This window comes from Xenopus laevis, chromosome 3L (genome assembly GCF_017654675.1).
Source record: "Xenopus laevis strain J_2021 chromosome 3L, Xenopus_laevis_v10.1, whole genome shotgun sequence".
NCBI classification, from domain to species: domain Eukaryota; kingdom Metazoa; phylum Chordata; class Amphibia; order Anura; family Pipidae; genus Xenopus; species Xenopus laevis.
Window position 1 is genome coordinate 27,908,684 of NC_054375.1, and position 25,139 is coordinate 27,933,822.

General features: G+C 40.5%; 1 protein-coding gene across 1 annotated transcript; it reads left to right on the plus strand.

Annotated features, from left to right (window-relative positions):
* Nucleotides 1-1,787: 1,787 nt before the first annotated feature.
* On the plus strand, nt 1,788-23,633 carry dele1.L (DAP3 binding cell death enhancer 1 L homeolog). Its single transcript, XM_018252006.2, has 12 exons — nt 1,788-1,936; nt 5,470-5,578; nt 6,787-6,910; nt 8,461-8,605; nt 10,490-10,654; nt 10,743-10,858; nt 12,062-12,164; nt 12,749-12,894; nt 13,873-14,031; nt 14,469-14,561; nt 20,462-20,621; nt 21,086-23,633. Exons 1-12 carry the CDS (start codon nt 1,906-1,908, stop codon nt 21,346-21,348), a joined length of 1,614 nt encoding a protein of 537 aa, XP_018107495.1. The 5' UTR covers nt 1,788-1,905; the 3' UTR covers nt 21,349-23,633.
* The last annotated feature ends 1,506 nt before the right edge of the window (nt 23,634-25,139 follow it).

A 25,139-nucleotide genomic window follows, 5' to 3' on the forward strand; every position in this document is an offset into this window, starting at 1 on the left:
AATATAGCACAACAAGCTGTAACTGGTACTATAAGCGAGTACCATTAAACATGAAAACAAATTTGATTTAAAAGTTTTTATTTAAATAATTTATGTGAAAGGCTTCTTTTATTTGTAAGGCATTTGGGTTTTTGTATGATATGAACGTTGCTTGGACAGAAACTTATTTTTTTGGGCTTTCATGAAGAAAGATGAATAAACTCACAGTGACCTGAATGGTGAAGACTTGAATTAAGACAGAGCATATTTTATAGTGAAATTTAAGGAGTTTATTGGATGAATGTGTTCAGTTACTGGAATTGTATTAATCCATGAAAATGATGATGTCACTTTGGCACTTTTTTGAGGGACAGGGACCAAAACGTTGGCATGCTCAGTGAATTGAATAAAACACTATTGATGTTAACTGGCAGGAAAGTTTGAACACGTTTCTGGGGGTCTTATGGCCCTGCTTTATGTGTTGTTATTTTTCTAATATAGGTGAAACCCCTTTAAAATGCAAGTCTCTGTTCCCCAAAAAGACCTGCTTATCGTATTAGTTACAAGTGTATCTAAGTGCAGTATTCTGTGTTGTCTGCCAAAAGCAGCATATATTTATCTTTTTTCCCTAATAATAACATTGGGATCAACCATCATTTTTACCGGCCAGGCTGGTAAAATACCAGCCAGGTGGCAACCCCAGTCCAGAGGGGGGCCTGGGTGCATGGCCTGCACCCAGACCTGGGAACTACTAGTTCTGTTATCAGTTAGGACGCAGGCCCGGACTGGCAATCTGTGGGTTCTGGCAAATGCCAGAGGTGCTGTTGTAAGGTGCCAACCGTGCCATAGACATTCACTATTTAGTCAGCTGGTGGGGGCTATTTAGGCCTCTCTGTACCAGGGCCTATTTTGACTCCTAATATTTTTATCCTTAATAGGGAGTCTATGTGACTGATTCTTGTGAATCAAGTCTTGCCCCAGTTCCAAAGTCACCCACAATATGCTATAAATATATATATCAAAGATATATGTCCCAAGGCTCAATTCTTAAAAATCTATACATTTTATTACAATTCCCATTTAAAATGGTACATTCTGACCCCACATGGCGTTTCACTCCGGTACAGTCATAGGTGTCTCTGTGTCCAGTAAGATACTGTTGCACCTTTCCATCACTCACCTCCCCTGTTCCGGGTCCCCTAACCAGTGAAGGCATCTGTGGGGAGTTGTTATGGGCTCTCAGTCTCAGTATACAACCAACCTCAGATATACAATAGCGGACACATTTCCATTGAAGCAGTACTTTCTGCTAAACAAAACTGCTTAATTTACACGTTTCAGGCTCTGAGCTCTTGTTGTGTAAAGCACTTTTAGCAGCAAGTACTGATTCACTGGGGGTCATTTATTAACATTGGGCAAATTTGCCCATGGGCAGTAACCCATGGCAACCAATAATTGCTGCATTCATTGTTCTACTTGAAGCTGGTTTTAAAAAGCTAATCACTGATAGGTTGCTATAGGTAACTGCCCATGGGCAAATTTGCCCAGTGTTGATAAATAAGCCCCACTGACTTTCTCTCCATGTAAATTAGTTCCCGGTCCCTTGTCTTTGGCTCAGTACTTTGCCCTCAATACTTAACTCATAGAAGAGCTCAGTTCGAATGTTACAAGCTGCAACTTTCACATGAGCAAGGGGCCGGGTAGGTTTGAGTATTAGCCACTAAAAAAATAAATACATAACTATATCTGGAACCGGTACGCGCTCGGCCTCCACCGGCTACGTAACTCTTGCCCCATTTAAAGATGGTGTTTCCAAAAGGAAAACCACAGATGACGTACACAAGCTGGTGGGACGCCCGCTTCACACAACTGCGCATGCTCAATGTAAAAAGGGGAATTCCTTGACAGGAGGACGGGCTGGGGAAAATGTGGAGGTTACCGGGTCTTCTGACCAGAGGTAAGAACAAGTCTGGGCTTGGGCTGTGACACGGGTCTTGTTTTGATTCCGGTAGCCGCGGTTGATCGGCGTGACATTAGCCTGCTTGGGTTATTACTTGGGGCAGTAGAGGATTGCGTAATACTCTCGCTGTTCTACCTTCATCTGCCGCTAGGGGCATTTTAATTGGAAATACTTGAATGGGAATGTCATAGTGATATAACGCTGTTATTGGTGAGTTTTATCAGCTGAATCGGAGTCAGGGCTTGTTCACACATTTTCACATACAAGTAATTTGTATACATTTGTCTTATTGGACCCACGGTGATATCACCTTAGGTGTTTACTCCAAATCACCTACAAGTTACCTCTTAACATGTTCTAGAATGGCTAATTCTAAGCAACTTTTCATTTGGCCTTCATTATTTATTTATTTTCATTTTTGAATTACTTTCCTTCTTCTGACTCTTTCCAGCTTTCAAATGGGGGTCACTGACCCCATTTCAAAAAACAAATGCTCTGTAAGGCTACAAATGTATTGCTGCATTTTATTACTTATCTTTCTATTCAGACTTTTCCTATTCATAGTCTAGTCTCTTATTAGGGATACACCGAATCCACTATTTTGGATTCGGCCGAACCCCCGAATCCTTCGCGAAAGATTCGGCTGAATACCAAACCGAATCAGAATCCTAATTTGCATACGCAAATTAGGGGTGGGATGGGGAAAACATTTTTAACTTCCTTGTTTTGTGAGAAAATATCACTTGATTTGCATATGCAAATTAGGTTTCGGATTTGGTTTCGGCCAGCAGAAGGATTCGGCCGAATCCTGCTGAAAAAGGCCGAATCCCGAACCGAATCATGGATTAGGTACATCCCTATCTCTTATACAAATCAATGCACAAAGTCGGACTGGAGCTTTGGCGGCCCACCAGGACTGCAAACAAAAGGGGCCCCGCTGGCCGTCACTAGGGCCCTCTCCGGACTTTTAAACAATGCCCCCCCTGCTACACACATGCGTGAACAACTCCGCACTAATCAGGGGAGCAGGTTTGGGCCCATGAGGGCCGGGCCTAGCGGGTTTTTTCCTGGTGTCCCACCGGCCCAGTCAGTCCCTGTCCGTGTACGATTGCTAGGGTAACTTGAACCCTAGCAACCACATTGCTGAAATTACAAACTGGAGAGCTGCTCAATTAAAAGTTAAATAACGAAAAATCCACAAATAACAAAAAAACTAATTGCAAATTGTCTCAGAATATCACTCTCTACATCATATTAAAAGTTAAAGGGATACTGTCATGGGGAAAAAACATTTTTCCAAAATGAATCTGTTAATAGTGCTGCTCCAGCAGAATTCTGCACTGAAATCCATTTCTCAAAAGAGCAAACAGATTTTTTTATATTCAATTTTGAAATCTGACATGGGGCTAGACATTTTGTCAATTTCCCAGCTGCCCCTGGTCATGTGACTTGTGCCTGCACTTTAGGAGAGAAATGCTTTTTGGCAGGCTGCTGTTTTTCATTCTCAATGTAACTGAATGTGTCTCAGTGGGACATGGGTTTTTACTATTGAGTGTTGTTCTTAGATCTACCAGGAAGCTGTTATCTTGTGTTAGGGAGCTGTTATCTGGTTAACTTCCCATTGTTCTTTTGTTTGGCTGCTGTGGGGGAAAAGGGAGGGGGTGATATCACTCCAACTTGCAGTACAGCAGTAAAGAGTGATTGAAGTTTATCAGAGCACAAGTCACATGACTTGGGGCAGCTGGGAAATTGACAAAATGTCTAGCCCCATGTCAGATTTCAAAATTGAATATAAAAAAATCTGTTTGCTCTTTTGAGAAATGGATTTCAGTGCAGAATTCTGCTGGAGCATCACTATTAACTGATTAATTTAAAAAAAAAAAATTTTTCCCATGACAGTATCCCTTTAATTTAAGGTGAACAACCCCTTTAATTTATATGTTTAAGAATAAAGAGAGCTGTATTCCTGCCCACATATAATACACAAAGCCACCTAAAACCTGTGTCAGAGGCCCTGGGGCGCCAGGACTAAATCACTCTGAAAAGTGGCCTCTGAAGTGGATGAACATTCACCTGCTAGTAGAGGGTTCCAGCCCTGACCAAAAAAAAAAAGTCAGTACTGTATATAAATATACATGAGAGGTTGCACCCAGGCCCTAAGGCTGAAAGAGAAATGAAGATCTGACTCGAGGTTCTTTTGTTTTTTACACTATGATCACCTGTATACATTATATTGCACAATAGCAGTGAGTCAAGCCCAGCAAAATAACTGCTCATTTACTTGTTTCATAGCACGTTATTTATTTTACTGTCGTACAGCGTATTTCCAACCTGCCGTAGGCACAAGAAACAGAATATAAACCTGCGTCATGAAAGAAAATGTCATTTTAACCAACCTTCCAATATATATTAATTGCACCTCTGCAATTATTTGTCATTTGAATTGCTGAAAGCAGTGTATTTGTATTCCTTTCTGTTCTATACCCCCTCCAGGACTCTTAAAGAGTTTTTTTTACCTTTTGAATTATTTTTTTAGTACGATGTAGAGAGTGATAGTTTGAGACAAGTTGCAATTGGATTTTATTTTTTATTATTTGGGATTTCTGAGTTATTTAGCTTTTTATTCAGCAGCTCTCCAGTTTGCAATTTTAGCAATCTGATTGCTTGGGTCCAAATTTCCCTAGCGACTAGGCACTGATTTGAATACAAGACTGGGATATGAATAGGAGAGGCCTGAATACAAAGATGAGTAGAAAAAAGTAGCAATACCAATAAATCTATGTAGCCTTAGAGGGCAATTGTTTTTAGATGGAAAACTGGAAAGAGGCAAATAATTTAAAAACTATGCAAATAAATAATGAAGACCAATAGAAAAGTTGCTTAGAATTAGCCATTCTATAACATACTAAAAGTTAATTTAAAGTGAACCACCCCTTTAAAGGAGAAGGAAAGCTACGGAGGCATTTTATTGCCAATAGATTAGCTGCAATAGTGCAAGCAAGAATGCTATATTTATTCTGTAGAATGTTTTGCCATACCTGAGTAAAAATCCTTAGAAACTCTCTGTTTGTTTAAGATAGGAGCTGCAGTATAACATGGTGTGACATCACTTCCTGCATGAGTCTCTCCCTGCTCTGAGCTCAGATTACAGCAGAGAAGGGAGGGGGGAGGGAAGAGGAGCAAACTGAGCATGCTCTTGCCCAGGGCAATGAGGTTTAAGCTGAAGGCAGGAAGTCTGATACAGAAGCCCATGTGTACACAATAGAAGGAAAGAAATGCAGTGTTTCTTTTGACAGGGGACACGGAGCAACATTACTTTGGGGGTTTACTGGTATATTTAGATGGACCTTTCTGATAAGGCTTACTTAGTTTTAATCTTTCCATCTCCTTTAATCAGCTAGCTTTTGCTACTTTGATTAAGAAACCTTTAGTAAAGAAAAATTATAAACCATCATTGTATATTTTATGCGTATGAGATTCCAGATTGCTAACTTCTATTTCTTTGTTTACTTTTACTGGCATTTTTTCAGCCCTAAACCGATTCCATGCACCAAATGTTTCGGGTTATGTTCATGGGGAAGCTGAAGCTCTCAGTTCCTCATCTTTGATTCCGCTCGGGCAAAATGTAGATGGTCGGGGGTAAGTCAGACATCTGTAGGGCTCAATGCTCATGTTTTTAACATAGTCCATAATCTTGTCTGGTTGTACAAAGAAAAGCAATGATAAATATTTTAGATCTGTAATACCGCTTTTATGGTAGCAACAGAATTCTTTCAGAAGCTGTTAATATTGCTGTAATCTTAGCATGGGTAATTTTGAACAAAACCAGTTTGATAATAAAACTGGTTAGGTTAGCGATACAGGTGGCATATCGATAAGTGGATTTTATTTTGCACCCCATAATTTATTTTGTTTTAGTACCCTCGAGTAGTGTTTCTGAAAGCCATATTGGTAATGAAGTAAAAGTAACACAAAGTTATATTAAGTAGTTGAAAAAGTTTATAAAAACAACAAGAAATTCTAATTTTTTCCCTTTAACTTGAGCTTTTTGCCACAAGGTGGTATCAGAGAGTTTTTGCGAACTCCCTAAAGAAGACAAGTACAGGTATAGGATCCGTTATACAGAAATCCTTTATCCAGAAAGCTCCAAATTACAGAAAGGTTGTTTCCAATAGACTCCATTATAAGCAAATTATTACATTTTTTTTTTAAATGATTTCCTTTTTCTCTGTAGTAATAAAACAGTACCTTGTACCTTTCCCCAACTAAGATACAGTATAATCAATCCTTATTGGAAGAAAAATCAGCCTATTGCATTTAATTAATATTTAAATGATTTTCTAGTAGACTTAAGGTATGATTATCCAAATTATAGAAATATCCGCTATACAGGAAATGCCAGAACCCGAGCATTCTCAGGGGATCAGAGGAATCGCCTGCAAGGCCGCCATCAGGGGGGCACAGGGGTACAAGTGTACCGGGCCCAGGCCTGAAGGGGGGCTCGGCAGTGCTGAACTGTTGAAAGAGTCAGGCCCCCCTTGACAGTGCCAAAGCCGTGCCGCCTCCTTCCGAAGTTCCAAAGCGGCAAAAACTTGTGTGTGTGGGGAGGTTACCTTTTTAGCACTGATGTCTGTGTGGTCTTTTAACTGTGATGTAGAGTGGGTGGGATCTGGGTGAGGTGGGGCCCGGGGGACCCGAAACTGTTGTATGGGGCCCAGTGATTTGTAATGGTGGCCCTGATCACCTGTATACTCTTTTGTGTGTTTCTGTGTCTGCTTTGTTGTGCAAGACTGAACTTTATTTTTCTAATATTATATAAAAAGCTCCGTAATGTGTTTCTCTTGCAGTTATACACATAACTCATCCAGCCACCGGACTGGACAAAATGGGCAAGATCGGAAGAAAAAAGAGACGTATCATTCATTCAACTGCCATCTGCCCCATTATTCTGTGCTAGATGCTTTTGGATGGGTAAGTAAAAATCTATATTGTTTAAATTGCCGCAAGATAATCGGTATAAATAGAATGTGTGTGTGTGTATCCTTCAAAATTAACCAGTGTGTGTGTGTAGCCTTCAAAATTAACCAGTGTGTGTAGCCTTCAAAATTAACCAGCACACCAAGCTTTCAAGTGTTCGGAATTAATTTATTTTCATATCACTTGTGTATCTAACGTTTCAGCCCACATTGGGGTCTTTATTATCCTTGATAAAGGCACCAATGTGGGCCAAAATGTTGGATACACAAGTGATATGAAAATAAATTAAGTTTGAACACTTGAAAGCTTGGTGTGCTGGTCCATGCACCCTCGATTGAATTTGGAGGAGTGTCGGTACTATCTGGACGTGTGTGTGTGCGTGCATGCGCGCGCTACACAGAGATAGATTTAGTAGAGATTCCAGGTAGATGTCCATGGTCTTGATGGAGATAGACTTGTATATTCTTATAGACACCCAAAACAGAGGCACCAACTGTTCAATATAGTATAGCTGGCCCTTGGCCAGTTTATGTAAGGCTTCTCCAAAAGTGAAAAAAAACAACAAAATACAGAAAATAAAATCCTAAGGCTGTTCTCTAGGCTCTAACCTGTACTTTTTTTCCTACCACATGACATGAAATCTGGGGTAAACATACACCACATCAAACTATTTCCCAGCACTCAAAAGTTAAATACTTTGTTGTCTAAATATATGCTATACAAAATGCTTGGCACAGTCTTTGTCATGTATGTGAGGGCTTGTGAGCCATAAAAATCCATTGGGAGCTCTCATCTAAATTGCCGACTCTCCATTAAGACTGCATTGTTGTAACTTATGCAGTCAGATTAATGAATTTAAATGTAAAGATCCATGAAAGTTTTGTCTATAACTCGTATCTATCAAATTATGGCATGTAGGTACTTACTTGGCATTCTCAGGAACCATCCAATGCCCTCCGTAAGCATTTTTTACATCGCCTGGTTCTGCTCTGGCCCCAACCTTTTGCTCTTTAGTAGAATTCTTAATTTAAAGCCTGTAGGGCCGCTTGCTTTATTTGCAGAAGCCCTGTCTTTTGTTGGAGAGGGAGGCAGGTGATTATTAAAAAAAAATGCTTTGTCATTTCATTTTTGCAAAGATTCTGTAAGAATATGTAGTTCCTGGGACTAATATGAACTTCATTATGAGGGGTGTCCTATATATCCAGGCTGGTACAACAGTGGTATTCAGAAGGTATCAATGATGGATCATCTTTTGCAGGGTTTTGGTCACCCCTCAAATGTACTAATACTGTACATCCTATTTAGATGTTTGCATTATAATCCCTTTATTGCGCCATACATAACCAGAGCAGGAATAGTATTTATTGTTAATACTGTAAACTCATTTTTACAATTCTATGAATATTCTGATTGACAGAAACATTACAATTTCTCTTTCAATCTGTTTTGAGGATAAGATGCATTGTAAGTGAATATAGGGGTTCTCTTCCTGTCCTTTGTAAATATTATTGTGTAATTTATAGGCTTTGTTTTCTACACCACAGGGGGCCGCGGCAGTGTTCTTTCTGCAGTTGGCTAGACATGCTTCCTTTCAGAACTCCGTTACAAAATCTCCCAAGGAAGAGAGGAGTGCCCAGCAATCATACCTGGAACAAATCCTTCACTCCCTTGCACAGACTCAAAGTTTTTGTAAGTAATGGACCTATTTAATGTCATTTGTTGTCTCTCGATTTTTTTTTTTCAAATGTAGAAACTGACAAAATATCTAAAACCAAGTATATGTTTTATCAGTTCAAAATAACTGATGGACTTAATATCCATGCATTAAAAAAAGCTGTATAATAAAAGACCTTTAGAAATTAAACATGAAATCCAAATTTTTTTAAAATTTTTTATTAAAAGTCTCGGCTGTCAGTCATATATTCGCGGCCCCTCCTCTATGCCTTGGGTGTAGAGGTGGGGCAAGCAATTACTTTCACTTTCCATTCTCCGCTTCTTAGATGGAACTGCCCTATTTACATTCCCACTTCTTTCTCACCTTGTAGATGTGTAGCCAGTGCTGTGCATGGGCATCAGGTGCCCCATTCTGGTTCATGACCAATATGCTGGCATGATCTAAAGCTTGCCTTGATAACAACAGTGTCCACAAAATGGCTCCTGCCTGCTTGATGTGAATTCCAAGACTAAAACAATAATATAATATATAGAGTAAGTGGAGTCGAACATCATAAAATAGGATTTGGAATTATTTGTTAGGGTGACGGGTCCCCTTTAAGACTATAACAAACAACTGAAGTTAGAGCCAGACACCCAGATAGCCTGGATGCCTGCCCTACAACTCCCAGCAACCCAGTTCAGACTGCCAGTATTCGTTTATATAATCATTGCACTTTTATCCCACACCATTCCTTAAAATATAACTTTTAATAAGGTAATTAAAAATAGAACACACCATGCGTGAACATTATCCTACAACCCAACAATCCCACTACATTTATTAGCGCAATGCTGGACCGTGTCCATAAAAACATGCAAGTAAAAACTGCACAGGTGGACAAGTGGTGACATTTTTTTAAGCAGTACTTCAGTGTGACCTCAATATTAGAGAGGCCTTAACAATCAGGCAAGTAAGACGCTATGCAGGGCTGCCCCCCTCCCTTCCATTATCGTACGGCGCACCTGCCTGTCTACGTTGGGAGCGGTCGGAGCTATTCTCACCACCGTCCACCTATGCTGCCCTACGCGTTTTGCCGCATAAGTGGCTTCTTCAGGGGCATAGGCCCCTTTAAGATTAGTTACATCATATAGTAAGATTTAATGTAAAGGTAAACTTATATACAATGGAATGTACACACTCTCTACCAATCAGAAACCTGTGTTTTGCCACAGAAGTCATAACTCAGAATCCCTCCACCCAGAAACAGAATTTATTTAAAGGAATTGTTCAGTGTAAAAATAAAAACTGGGTAAATAGATAGGCTGTGCAAAATAAAAAATGTTTCTAATATGGTTAGTTAGGCAGAAATGTAATGTATAAAGGCTGGAGTGACTTGATGTCTAACATCATAGCCACAACACTACTTCCTGCTTTGCAGCTCTCTTGGTTTATACAAAGTTATAGAGCTGAAAAGCAGGAAGTAGTGTTCTGACTATTATGTTAGACATCCAGTCACTCCAGCCTTTATACATTACATTGTTGGCTAACTAACTATATTAGAAACATTTTTTATTTTGCACAGCCTATCTATTTACCTAGTTTTTATTTTTACACTGAACTGTTCCCTTAATAGATCTGTGCCATATAGTTAGAGCTGGATCCAGCGTTGAACTGGGGGGGTCCAGGCCCATCGAGGCTGCTGCATTAGCATTGGGCCCACCCGGGGGGGGGGTTCCCGGTGTCCCGCCGGCCCAGTCTGACCCTGGCTGGATCAGTACAAGCAGAACCATAATACATTCACCCTTTAAAGGGAAAAGCATTCACAGCTATTTAATTTATGATTAGTGGTTTATAGCCCTCCCCCAAATTCACATTTGATAGTTCAAATAGTATTAAATAAAACTTTCTTTTATCAGCTGTAAGATCCCACATTCTGCCCAAAAGAGCTCAGGCTGGTCCCTGGAATGCCATTCGATTGGAAGAGAAATCTGTAAGTGATGAGGGAGAGGAGTCTTTTACTGAAAGCACAAGTTCAGCCTCTTCTTCTGGAAGTGGTTTGTTTCATCCTAATACTGAAGAAGGTAACTTGTCAAGTCTGATGTCCCACAGTCTGTTGAGAAACTGTCTATGGCAAGCTCTTATTTTTCCCACTATTGTTTTTCTTTTTAGATGACTTCCATCTTCCAAACTCAGTTCTGTCACCTGTCAGTTCCGTTGCTGTTAAAAACAAAACTTCTGTGCAAGATTGTGATGTAAACGCCACAACAAAAAGACAAAGCAACGAGGTAACACTTCTCCTTTATCCAAGATCCCTATTCTTTGCAAAAGGCATCCGTTAATTTTGTAGTGAAATTATCATTGTTGGGCTTTTAGACTAGTGGCTGGTGGCACTGTTTATTCATTGTTGGCATTAACAAATGAGGAACAGCAACACCAACAAATGAAAGTGATTTAAAGAAACGACAATATGATGTACTGTTACCCTGCACTGGTAAAACTGGTGTGTTTGCTTCACAAACACAACTATAGTTTATATATCAAGCTGCTGTGCAGCCATGGGGGCAGCCGTTCAAGCACAGGATACACAATAGATAACAGATACATTTTGAAGAATCCCAATGTATACTACAGAGCTTATCTGTTATCTGCTGTGTAACTTGTGCCTTTTCTCCTTTTTCAGATTTGAATGGCTGCCCCATTTCTACACAGCAGCTTGTTTATAAACACTATAGTAGTGTCTCTGAAGCAAATGCACCAGTTGTACTAGTGCAGTGCAAAAGTACATTACATTGTCATTTCTTTAAAACACTTTCATGTTTTGGTGTAAAGCTCCCCATAGACGCGACGACTCTTCTTGCCGAACGACCGATTTTAGGGAAGTCCGAGCAATCCTTCGAAATTATTGTGTGGTTAGTGGTATTCGAACGATCGTACATCTTACGATTTTTCGGCCAGGTCAAAAAATCTTTGTCGGCCCCAGTGCAATCTATCTATGTTTGCAGGGCCAAGTAGGCAGCTCCCCTTTGTTTTCCTGGCAAATTGATCTTTTTAGTTGATGATAAATTCGTACGATCGTTCCGAGAAGATCGTGGTCTCACGATGAGGATCTGATCTGATCTGAGTCTATGGCCAGCTTTACTGTTCCTTTAAGTTCTACCCATGGATATGTCATTACTGCTGATTTTTCCTTATAAAATATATGTTGATTTGCATACCAATATGATGTATAAAACTAAGAATATCCTTAAAATGTCTGTTTACAAAAAAGAAGAATTACTGAATCTTGATTACAAAAAAGAAGAATTACTGAATATTTATGGAATCAAGATTCAGTAATTCTTCTGTTAGCTATATCTACTGTACCTACAATAGGCATCCTAATAAAGGGAAGCTGGAACAAAGTGTGAATCAAGAGCTTCCTATTATGTATTACAGCTTACATTTTTTCATTTGGGTTTCTGATCCTTCCTTTCCCATTTATGCACTAGCTGCCGTTGCCTAAAGATGATTTGGGGGAATCCCTTACATTGGCAGCAGCTAAGCTATTGGATATAGTGGAGAACAGTGTTCCTGTGGTGCTAAATATCTCCGGTAAGTACCAGGCTTCACTTAGTCATGTTATATTATGTAACTTTGCAGGGCTTGTGCTTTCCAGAGATTTATAGTGTTGCTTTTAGAAATAGATCATATACTGTATTCAGTGCTACTTGCTGTACACTTCCTCAATGCAATTTGCTTTAATTAAATAAAGAATGTTTAAAGGGGTGGTTCACCTTTAAGATACCTTTTTAATATGTCATAGAATAGTGGATAAGTAAACAACTTTTCGAATGGTCTTTTTTTTAAAAAAATTTTTTGAATTATTTGCCACCTTCTTCTGACTCTTTTCAGCTTTCAGTAAGGGTCACTGACACCAGTCACTGACACCATCAAAAAAACAAATGCTCTGTAAGGATACAAATGTATTGTTATTGCTGCTTTTTATTACTCATCTTTCTATTCAGGCCAGTCTCTTATTCAAATCAATGCATGGCTGCTAGGGTAATTTGGACCCTAGCTTATGGTATATGCCTTAGTAAGTGCAACATTAAGGATAGGAAAATATACTGGTTTGAAGTTACACTTTGGAATATGCATTTCTTTCATTTAATGTTCTGATCTCTGTTTTTCCTAAGGTGTTATAAGCGCAAGAGACAGAGCAGATTACAACACAGCTTTTCATTTTTTTCGGCAGGCCGCAGACAGCGGCTACAGCAAGGCACAGTATAATACTGGAGTATGCTATGAGCAAGGGAAAGGTGTTCAAAAGGACATAAATAAAGTAAGTGATAGCAAAGGGGTTATTGGTGTGTGTGTATATGTATGTGTGTGTATATATATATATATATATATATATATATATATATATATATATATATATATATATATATATATATATAAATTAGAGGATTCTATCAGATATTACTTATGATTAAAAAAAAACCAAAAGCTTAATTTAAGAAGTAGGCTAGAAATGTTGTGTTTAGGCTTCTGTACCAGCCCAAGGCAACCACAGCCCTTTAGCAGGGAAGATTTGTGTCTCCAAAGATGCCCCAGTAGCTCCCCATCTTCTTTTCTGCTGATTCACTGCACATACTCTGTGCTGCTGTCACTTACTGATCTTAGGGACCCACTCACAATATACAGTACTCATAGAATATAAATGTCACAATATGATAATCTGCCAGGGGGGTCCGGGCCCTGGTCCAATCGCACCCACTGCTCCCCCCGGTTGTTCCACCACTGCTCAAAATAGGAAACTGCAATTGTTTGTGCATGCTGTACACACATAGTTCTTTTTAGTCCTTATGGGTTTTTATGAAAAATATGAAATGTTACCCAATAATCTGTGCTAGCAAATTAGAGTATATTTACATGCTCTTTTTTTGTCTTTTAAAGTAGCTGTTTTAGAGATGAAAGTTTATCAGTTTATCCAGATAAAGTAGCGGTAAAACCCCACACTCTCTGATTATATACTCAGAATTGATTTAAAACTTAAATAATAATTAAGACTTAAGTAATTAATTATTTAAGTTTTAAATCAATTCTGAGTATATAATCAGAGAGTGTGGGGGTTTACTGCCACTATTTCTGGATAAACTATAATTAGTAATTATACCTCTATACAATCTGATCAAGTGAGGATGAGATTTTAGGAATAAACTACAAGAAGATTCCTCTTTCTTTTTGACAGTTCTTGCATCAGCTCTAAAATAAAAGGGGTTGCATCTCCTTTAACATGGTTTTATTTTAATTCCAGGCTGCAGCCTATTACCTCCTTGCTGGAAAAAATGGACACAAGCAAGCTAAATATCGCTATGCACGCTGCATTTTACAAATGCAATCTAAAGCTAAGTCAGAGGACATCCAGACTGCTGTACAGATGCTCAAGGAGGCAGCTGGTGCAGGGCTGAAAGAGGTTGGTGTTCAAATGCACAGTGGTGCATCTGATTCTTAGACCCCTGATGGAATCCATCAATTAATTATGTTTAAATAAATGGTGCCTTTTTTTGCATGCTCCGTTTTACATTAGTTTAACAAGAACTACATGTTCACTTATAAGGTAATAGGTTGGGTTTCTGTCTGTGTTTTAAAAAACAGCCTCTTAACTTATCAAATGTGATCGCAAACCCTACCCATTCCCTCAGACTTTTTTTTGTATTTGCAAATTAGCTTGGGCCAAAGAACCCAACAAAGAGAAAGCACAAGTGTATTTAATCAATTGTTTTCTGAAATTGATGCATATGTTTACAAGATATATTCCTGAACATGGAACATTCATGGCCATGTAAATAAGCTAGGTAAATAATGTTTTATAATAATTGGCAATCTATATCTATTTTTTTTTCTTTGCAGGCGCAAGTTTACCTAGGAGTTCTGTACTCTAAAGAGCCTTTTTTGGATCCTCAAAAAGCTGTGAGATACTTGTGGATGGCTGCTGAAAACGGGGTAAGTAAGTCATAATCAAAAAAATCAAGTCTTGACAGCTGAGCTACAGGTTTGTAGTCTGGCAGCAGTACAAGAACCAAAATTGCTTATTATTATTGTAAATAATTGCTGCTTTATATGGATTATACATCATTCATGTCAGTCCTTGCCTTTGTGAAACTTACAGTCTAAGGACCCTATCAAGCACACTGTGGTTAGTTTAATCAGGAGACTAAGCTGAGTGTGGTTTTTTTTTTTTGGCTGAAGGTTCCTATCTAGGTATAGTACCTACACTCGGAGGCACATTTATCAAAGGTCGAATTTCGAATTCATGTTGTTTTTTTTAACTCTATTTAATTTGAATATACTCAAATTCGACTGGGGAGTTCTTTAATTAAAAAAACAAAAATATCTAAAACTTGGACGAATATAACCGACCGAAAACTCTAATCGGATTTGACTAAACTCGAATTAAGTTTTTTCTCTGAAAAAAAACTCAAATGTCAGGAAGGCTACTAACAGCATACAAATGGTCACAGCACCTCTCCCATTGACTTATACATGAATTCGGCAGGTTTTAGCTGACGAATAGTCTAATTCGAGGGCCAAGGTTTGATAATAATGGTCTTGAAATTAAATTTGAATCAAGTTTGGATGATTCACAATTCGAATTTGAGAGTTTTGACCATAAAAAAATTAGAAAATTCAAATTTTCAAATCTGCCCCTAAGCCTGTCCAGTATTGTTTATTTCCCAGTTTTTCACAAAAGGTCCTACAGAAAATATAAATTATGTGTAAATACTTGATTATAATAATAACTAGCAATGCACATGATCTAGTTTTTTTAGGATTGGCCAGATCCCAAATCAATTCCAAACCATATTTTACGTATGCATAATTTGTAATGAGTATGTAGCACAAGGAAATTTTTTTTATGAGATTTCCTTGATCATGGGACCTAAAAATCACATGATTTTGAGGGATCAGATTCAGCTTGGCCAGGCACTTGGATATGGCTAAATCATGCTGAAGAAGGCTTGGATTTAGAATCCGAATAATAACTATTCTATCAGTGATTACTTTAGTAAACAATGACAGTTGTTTGACTGCACACAAGATGGCGCTGTGTAGGAATACTTTTGTGGCATGGAAATAGTGGGGAAACATTATTCATATTTATTATTTTTACAATTAATATTTATTTAGAACGCCTACATATTCAGTGCTTTATAAAGCTTGTTCAACTTTCACTTTAGTCTCTATATTACTAGATTACTTGAAAATTCACAGGCATGTCTATTAGTTTATGTGATAGGGCTTCACTGATTCATTTAAAGGAGAAGGAAACCCCCTGGGCGCAAAAACCCTCCCCCCCTCCCCTGTGTTGCTTTCCTTCCCTCCTCCCCCCTGGCCTACCTGTCCCGCTGGGCAAATGCCCCTAACTTGTTACTTACCCCTCTGCGCAGGTCCAGTCCACGGAGTTCACAGACGCCATCTTCTTCCTGCTTTGACCGGCGCATGTACAGTAGGAGCATTTCGCCGGTACGGATCTACTGCGCATGCGCCAAAAGTCACAAAGTGAAAACGGAAAACTTTGTGACTTTTGCCGCATGCACAGTAGATCCGTACCGGCGAAATGCTCCTACTGCGCATGCTCCAAAACGCCGGTCAAAGCAGGAAGAAGATCGCGTGGAAGAAGATGGCGTCTGTGAACTCCGTGGACTGGACCTGCGCAGAGGGGTAAGTAACAAGTTAGGGGCATTTGCCCAGCGGGACAGGTAGGGGAGGGGGGAGGGGAAGCAACACAGGGGAGAGGGGAGGGTTTTTGCGCCCAGGGGGTTTCCTTCTCCTTTAAAGTTGATGTTTAAATGCAATCTAAATATATAGGTATGTCCCTGAATTTTAAGTTATCTGGTATCCCTACTTTATATCCGCAAGTAAGAAGATTATAAAAACTAAGACATAAACAAACCTGACTTGTGAAATAGTCACCATGCAGAGGGAAGGGCAATGAAAGATCTCACTGCTGCTGAAATACTGAATTTGTTAAAACGCACTAAGGACTGAGAAGACCGGGGGGCGTGGCCAACTGCTGCATGTGAGAGGACGTGTATCGGCTCAGCTCCGTACCCGGGGCGCAATAACCCTGCAAATCCCCTGACACAAACCCGCAAACACGGACCACCAGTACCCCAACTGCGAGCCCTTACCGCAGAGACTACTCATGGGTCAGAACCGGGCCCAAAAGCGCGCCTCTGAGGCTGCAACTCGCCTGGAAAAATATGCTCGGGATGGTAAAGCAAACCAAGATGGCGTCGGAACCTCTAACCACGAGGACGACGAGCTGGACCAAGAGCAAGTGCAACAGCCGACCCTCTTTGATATTATAACGGAGATCAAGAACACGAAGGAGGCCTGCACTGCGTTAATCAACACAAAAACCGATGAGATTAGGTTCGATCTATCCATTATCAGGCAGGACCTCCAGAAGCTGCGCGAGCGCACGACCGTGGCAGAACAAAGGATCAGCGATCTTGAAGACACGTGTGCTCCGCTTCCCCAGGCCCTGCAGAACCTGAATAAAGAAATGGCTACCTGCATACAAAAGACCGATGACCTGGAAAACCGCCTTCGCAGAAACAACATAAGGATGGTCGGGTTTCCAGAAAGGGCGGAGGGTAATTCCTCAGAGGAGTTCGTGACTAACTGGCTGGTGAATACATTTGACCGAAACAAACTGTCGGCGACCTTTGCGGTGGAACGAGCGCATAGGGTCCCCACAAGGCCCCCCCAGCCTGGGGCTCCCCCGAGGCCCCTCCTGGCACGCCTGCTAAATGCCATGGACAGAGACACCATCTTAAGGCTGGCTCGGGAAAAGAACACTCTACACTACCAGGACTCCAGGATCTCTATCTATGCAGATTTCTCATCGGAGGTCCAGAAGTTGAGGGCCAAATTCCAGGATGCCAAGCGGAGGCTGAGAGCAGAGAACCTGCAGTACGCCATGATGTATCCGACGAGGCTCCGTGTCACCGCTGAAGGCTCCAACCACTTCTTTATCTCACCCAAGGATCTGAACGACTGGCTCGACTCCCGCAACGCCAAGCCCTGAGACGACCCACGGCTGAGGGATCCTCACTGGCGGGCATCGTGACGACTTCACAGCACCGCCGGTTCGGCGCCTTGTTCTTCATTTTTTTTTGGCCTTTTTACCTTTTTTTTTTACTTTTCTTTGCCCCACTATCCTGTTGGCTTTCCTTTTTTGCCATCCCACCTGGACCCTTTATATCCCGTTTCTGGCCCCCTGCTACGAATATGGTCCCGGCTTCTCCCCAACCATCTAGGCCCCCTTCATAGCACCGCTACAGTACCGCCCGGATACGCTGGACTATGGACACAGGACTCAACTCGACACCATGGGCAGGTTGTATATGGCCTTTTTTCTATTTTGCAGGGGGTTCCACAAGACACTACTCTCTGTAGACTCAGGGGTACAGCTCCTCATCATGGCGCTGCCACTAGCCCCGGGAGAGAGGAGAGAGGCCGATCTGAGTTTTAGCACCCACCTCTCGGCTCTTTTGGGCCTAAGTAGGCCCTACACCCCCCAGCGTTGTTCGAACAACGCATTTAGAAACTCTTTGGTTTTTGTATGGGATACAAGTTCTGCCTGCGTTTAATGGTGGAAAGGGAGGGAAGGGGTTGTTGGGGAATTCACAAATGTTGTGTTATAAATGTTGTAAATGTCACATGCTCAAGACAGGATTACACTGATATGCCGCGGGTAGGCATAACCAAGTCGGGGTTTAGGGCCCTGAGACACCCCGGGGTGATAGTTAAGCTCACACGACTCCATGGCAGTTAACATACTCTCTTGGAATGTCAGGGGTATGAATAACCCCATAAAAAGGAAACTGGTGTTAGACTTTTTGAAGCAGAACAGCGCCCACATTGCCCTGCTACAGGAAACCCACCTAACTGGGAGTAAAACGTTGGCGCTCCGCCGTCCGTGGGTGGGATGGGCGTACCACTCCACCTATTCTAATTACTCATCGGGGGTTTCTATACTAGTCCACAAACAAGTCCCCTTTAAAATGCTTCATTTGCGTTCAGATGTAAAAGGCCGATACCTGTTCCTACATTGCATGGTGGGCCAAACTGAGTTGTTACTGGCAAACTTCTACATCCCACCCCCGTATGCAGACACCTGTATCAAAGAGTGGGCCAAATACCAAGTAGACTTCCCCCGGGCCATCCCTATATGTGCAGGGGATTTCAGCACTGTCATGAATCCCAAAATAGACAGAGTGAGGCGGGCAGGTTCCCAAAGTCTGGAGGTGAACTCCAACTTAAAGTTTCTTATGCAGGAGCTAGGTCTCTTGGACCTGTGGAGGTGTCAACATCCGAATGTTCTCCAATATTCATGCTATTCCACATCCCACAGTGTACTATCTAGGCTAGATATGCTGTTCACTACAGCGGCATTTGCTGCAAGAGCAGAAACATCTATGCGTCTATGGTCCGCTGTTACCCCACAATACGAGACGCCATTCCAGGGCTTACTAGCCAGTGGCTCCCCAAGGGGGCACTCACAAATACATCCCTTACTCAAACTGCAAAGGAAAGTCTGGTCCATAGCGCATCGGCAGATCGAATTTTGTTCCATGCATCCCCACACCCCAATTACGAATAATTCAACTTTTCCAACGATGCGTCAGGTTGAGCTCCACAAGGTGTGGGCAACTGGGAATCTGCTATAGGCAAGATATGGGTTGAGAGCAGCCCAGTCCCTTTTAGGACTTTGAAAACCGAACACCTCCTTCCTAATTCACAGTGGCTGGTATACAGTGCCATTTGTTCAGCACTGACCAAGCATAACAAAACCAAGCCTATCCAAGTTGACTGTTCCCCGCTGGCAAAAGCTATAGAAGCTACTACCCACAAAGGGCTGGTGTCTAAACTATACAAGGTTACGCAAAAGCATAGGGCAGAACACTATATGATCAACGCACAGGAAAAATGGGACCATGACCTGGTTTATCTCACTGACGCCCAATGGGCCCAGGCCCTAAAGGTACCCTCACTGGTCTCCCTCAACTACAAGCACAGGTTAATACAACTCTACATATTGCATAGGGCGTACTATAGTAAAACTAGATTGCATATAATTAATCCGACCATATCCCCTCTTTGTAACCGTTGCAACCTACACCAAGGCACATTCTTGCATACGATGTGGGACTGTACCCACCTGGTACACTACTGGTCCACGATATTGGACACTCTGTCCCAACAGATAGGTCTCCCCGTACCCAAAGATCCCAAGGTGTGCCTTCTAGGGCTAATGTCTACCCTTGATATATCCCTTCTGATAAGCAGCTATACCTACAAAGAGTCTTATTCCTAGCCAGAAAAGGTATTACTTGTCATTGGAAAAGCTCTGACCCTCCGACATTTGAACAATGGTATAAATCAGTCCAAGATCTACATAATACAGAACACATTTGTAAAAAAAATGGCAACCTCCTTCAATATGAAGTTGTGTGGGGCTCCTGGCTCAGGGCGCAGGAGGGAGCTACTACCTAGTGTATAGCTTATTTCTTGTATATCGCATTTCTATCCCTGTTGTAATTCAACTGACGCGATAACCTGTGTCTATGAATGTAAGAATATGGAATGTTTATCCGTGTCTTGTATCTGTTTACTTGCTTTTCAATAAAAACCTTCTTGAGCAAAAAAAAAAAAGGACTGAGAAGACCACTAGCATATTTCTCTTTCCCAAGCCCTAAGGTATATGTGGATAAAAATGGGCAGTGTTCAGTGTCTAGAGTTTTTCTGGCATGGTAACACTAATAATACATAATTTTGGGTTATATCTATTTTTACATCATAATTGTAAAAATTGTGTGGTTGTTTTTCATCAGGATAGCCAAAGTAGATATTACCTAGGACTGTGCTATGAGAAAGGATATGGAGTTCCAGCCAACAGGCTAGAGGCATGGAGACATTATGAACGAATTGCAAAATCCGGTCATGGAGCAGCTCAGCAGAAGCTTAATGAATTCTGTGAGGAGCAGGAAGAAGGTGAGGGTTTTTGTTCAGGTAAAAGGACAATATTGTTGTTTGGCAGTACTTGCATCTCAAGGAGAAGTCTGAGTGAGCGAATATACAATGGTTATCCTGAATCCCATGGCCTTGGAATATTCTTCGCTCAACCTGATTTACAGTCAGTCTGTTCATTTATTCCCATTTCATTCTTAATTTCAGTTTATAAAATATATTAGAGAAAGTAAAAAAGCATTCTAAGAATTGCTGCTGTGTGCGCTAATAGTTACCTTAGCTTGCCAGGCTTTTACTGCTGCTAGGACAGCATGGTGTGAAGCTGATGGGGAAGAAGTTAAGGGGAAAAGTGTTAATTAATTCTGTTTCAATTATGTATTTGTGATTTCTACAGTTGGTTACTGTCAGCCACATCCTGTTGCTTTAACTATACAGAATGCTTTTTCTTTTCCTCTCCGCATGTTTTTCACTCTGTTTCTTATTTACAGACCTTAATTCATACTCCATCAGCCTTAAGACAGCTGCTTCAAGTCCCTGCCTTCCTGTTATGGAAAGAGTCAACATTCTGGCAAAAGAAAGAAGCATGCACTCTGCCAGCGGATCAAGTGCCTTTGGGTTGCCTCACTCCATGAGCACTGGAAATCTGCTGGCATTGTCCCAGGCAGTGAACAGCAGCTACAGCCTAGCACCAGTGCATTCAAATGCTGCCAAACTTAAAATGGTTTCTCTCAAAGTAATTGGCGTTGGATGAAACGTTGTATACAGATTATATTTTAGAGCACTTAAACCAAACATCACTAGCAGAAGTTATGCTTTTGTTGTAATTGACATGCTACTATGACCCAAGGATTGTCTTTATTTGTACTGATATACTGAGTGAGTCATTTGCCTGATCTTATTGAAACACTAGCCTTTTGCACTTATGACTTATTACTGTTGGGGAATATTTAATTACGACAAACATTTATTATGTTGGAAAAAGTCATGATATATTAATGGCATCATTGGAACAAATAGGTGAAGCATAAATGTTTTATAGATTTCTTATTTATAAACGTGAGTACGAGCTCCAATATTACTTGTACCAGGTGAGATTTTCTTTAGGGACTACAGTAGAGCCCTATCGGTTTATGGTTCATTCTCTGTCTTAGTTACTTAGAAACTTGCCTCTCCTTTGTTTAGAAATACATAAATAGAAAATACCCCCCTACATGGAAGGTTATATGTAGTAAATTAACAGGGATGGTGGCTACCATGTTTTCTCACATCATACCTGGTGTCTGGCTCTCTTTAATTTCCAACCAACAGTTGGTGCACTGGGAGCCATGATCACATCAGATTTCAATGTTCATGTGGCGATATCAATGGGTGACTATCATTACTATTTGTCGGACATAACTTTCGTACGATTGCTGCCTGTCAATTCATTGTCCGAATGGTTAATGTTAGGTCAAAAGATTGCAACGAAATAGCATTTGTCGCTCAGAGAAGAAAATCTGCACGTCTATGGCCAGCTTAAGTTACCCCAAGTGATTGTAATCACTTACCTGATACCTCTGATCTGAGTTCCTCTCAGCAAGCTCCATGGAACGAGATCCTCTTCTCCTTTCTTCAAAATCCCGGGTGCACAGTGCATACGCAATAAAGTGAAAAAAAGTTTGCTTTTTTGTTAAAATACAGATTTCACTCTACTGCGCATGCTTAGTCATGCGGAGAAAGAAGAAACAAGAAGAGGATCACTCCGTGGTGCTCACTGAGAAGATCCCTGACCTGGGGAAGTTTTCTGCTGATAGGAGCACCAGTCCGGGATATCGAGTAAGTGATTCCAATCACTGGGGATACCTACATTTTGGCCCCTATAGTTATTGTTGACTTTCCATCTCCTCTTCCAAATGCAAGTGCCTAAAGGAACAACATTAGCAACCTCTATGGGTCAGAGACAGACTATACGTAAAAGTTGCACTTAATTTTCTAAAGATAATACACCTTTTACAAATAGTAGAAGGACAGCACTGTTCTTTGCAAGTATACAAAGCAATCTTCTAAGGAATTTAGGGCCTTTTTTTATGCCATTTGCATTGTATGCAACACCCGCATTATATGCGACATGAGCCTATCTTCTTAAAATCTTTAATATATGCAACAATATATTGCATAAATTTGTTTGCTATTGTTTAAATGGTTTTACGCTACTGGTGGGGCAAAGCTAACATACATTAACAGTTTGCACCGTTTCTGTGAATCCTTATATACACCGTGGTGTTTTTTTTTGTTTTTTTTTTTAAATTTGTATTAATAATGTGCCAATACCTGTGACTTACCCTTAATATTTTGTAGAAACCAGCAGATTTCTGATGGCTATATATTAGAGCAGACTTATTGCAGGGCACTAATCTTGTTGTGTGCCATCACCCTTAGCTGTTTTATAAGCTACAAACGGTCTGTGTTTATTTTAGCACCACTCGCCTAGAAATGACAGGATCACAAGATATCTCGAATATAAAACCAATCATGGGCATAAGGCGAGAACCAACATGGCCAATGATTTGGGACACACTTATGCTCTATGAGTAATCGCATAACTTCTTTGTTTTTGAGTTTTGTATTTGCTACTGCATTTAGACTATTTCAAGGCAAAATGAACGCACAAGATAATTGAATGTTTGTTTATAGTTAAAAACTGTGAAAAACTTTGCCAAAGATAAGGAAAAATTAACATTGCTGTTGATTTACAGATGCTGAAACCAAACATACGTCTGCAAAAATGCATGATTTTCAGTAGTGCATTGCAAATTGCTGATTCATGGAATAATTAGCCATAAAAATAATGTTTGGTGGAAGAACTAACCAACTGTAAAAATACTATTTATGAAACGGATTACTAGATTTTTTTTTTTTTTTAAAGAATAGTGACAGTACCCCTTTAACATCATACATCTTAGAAACAACTGAAATACGAGGCTGAATTATCAATGGAAAATGCTTTCATTCCTTGATTAGGTCAGTGGAATATTTTGTCAATACTGAGCAGAGTGGGAATTTTATATTGTTGTCTTGGAAAAGAATCTTTGTTCAGCTGTTCATGTTCAAAACAAAATAAAATATGTTGGGAAAAAAAGAAACTTTGTAATGACATAATTAGATAATGTATACAGAATGGCCCAGATGGCCTGCATTTATCGTAGTTGTGGTCTTATCGAGTCGGGCACATTGGGGAAAAATACACTCCTTTGGCGATCTCTAAATGTTTGGCCAGCTTTAAGGTTGCCATAGATTAAGATAAGATTTTTAAAAGATCTTTTCGTTATCGTAGGACCTTAAACAACCGTTTAAATGTACAATTTGTCCATCAACAAAAGAGAAATATTTCTAGTTGCAGCTAGGAAACTGTTGGTAGCTGGCTGCTTGGCCCTGCAAACAATTAGACAATGGATACATTTCACTGATAAAAATTTTCTAACCTGACCGATTGTTTTTTTGACCGTTGTCGGATGAAAGTCGTTAGATGCGTGATCTTTCGGGAACCACTTACCTCACTATAATTTGACAAATTTCTTGGATTGATTTAAAATTGGTCAAAAAATCTTATCGTCTGTGGCCACCTTTAGGGCTCTTACACACGGCCGTTTTTGCCTGCGCTCCCCTGTGTTGCGCTTTCTTCCGTTCAGCCACAGGGGAGAGCAGGAGTAGACACAGTCAATTATTTTGAATGGGGCTGTACTACAACAGACATGTATGCACTGGACACAGGTGAAATGCAACATGCTGCGTCCCACCTGCCTTTGACGCTTACATGCGTCTGTGTGAGTACAGCAGGGCCGGAACTAGGGGTAGGCAGAGTAGGCACGTGCCTAGGGCGCAAAGCTGGGGGGGCGCAAGGCACGTACCTGCTCTGACGCCTACCCCATTGTCCGGTCCGTCTCTCCCCGACTGCGACACGCACGAGGTTAGTGGTTCCCGAATGATCACGCATCTAACGACTTTCATCCGACAACGGACCTGACCTATGAATTTTTTTTTAAAAAAAGTTTTTTTAATTTCTTCTTGTGGGTTTTTAGAAATAGATCAGCCTCCATATTTTTCCCCCACTGCAAACTACTCATCCCTGCTGTTTGTCAGTAGTGCTTTGTGAATTCCGACTCATGCTGGAATCAGCCCATAAAGAGCAGGTGGAATCAATCAGTGACTTGGTCTTTGGAGCCACCAGAAAATGTGAGGCATTTAATCGTTAACTATATGATAAATAAAAGGACTGCTTCTTGTGAAAGATGTATTAAACATCTGGTAGTTTACTGGATTTTTATTATGCCAGTGGTTTCCCTATATGCTTTGTGGTTGCTTACCCTAGGAGTTAAAACTACTACAAATAAAAGCAAAAAAAAATCAGCCTCAGAATATATGAACTTTCTTGTTACTAAAGTAGGAGCAGCTGATCCGGGAATCAAAATATCAATGTATATACACTGATACCAAAGGTAACAAACATCTTTTCACAGTAGGGGTAGGATAAAACTGTGGATGTGAAAATAGCAACATTCTTTA

What these genes read in the sequence shown, in the direction of transcription:
- dele1.L (XM_018252006.2), top strand. Translation starts at nt 1,906, where the DNA reads ATGTGGAGGTTACCGGGTCTTCTGACCAGAG. An exon ending in TTCAAAAGGACATAAATAAA is followed by an intron (nt 12,895 to 13,872) that starts GTAAGTGATAGC and finishes TTTTAATTCCAG; the next exon opens with GCTGCAGCCTATTACCTCCT. An exon ending in CTGGTGCAGGGCTGAAAGAG is followed by an intron (nt 14,032 to 14,468) that starts GTTGGTGTTCAA and finishes TTTTCTTTGCAG; the next exon opens with GCGCAAGTTTACCTAGGAGT.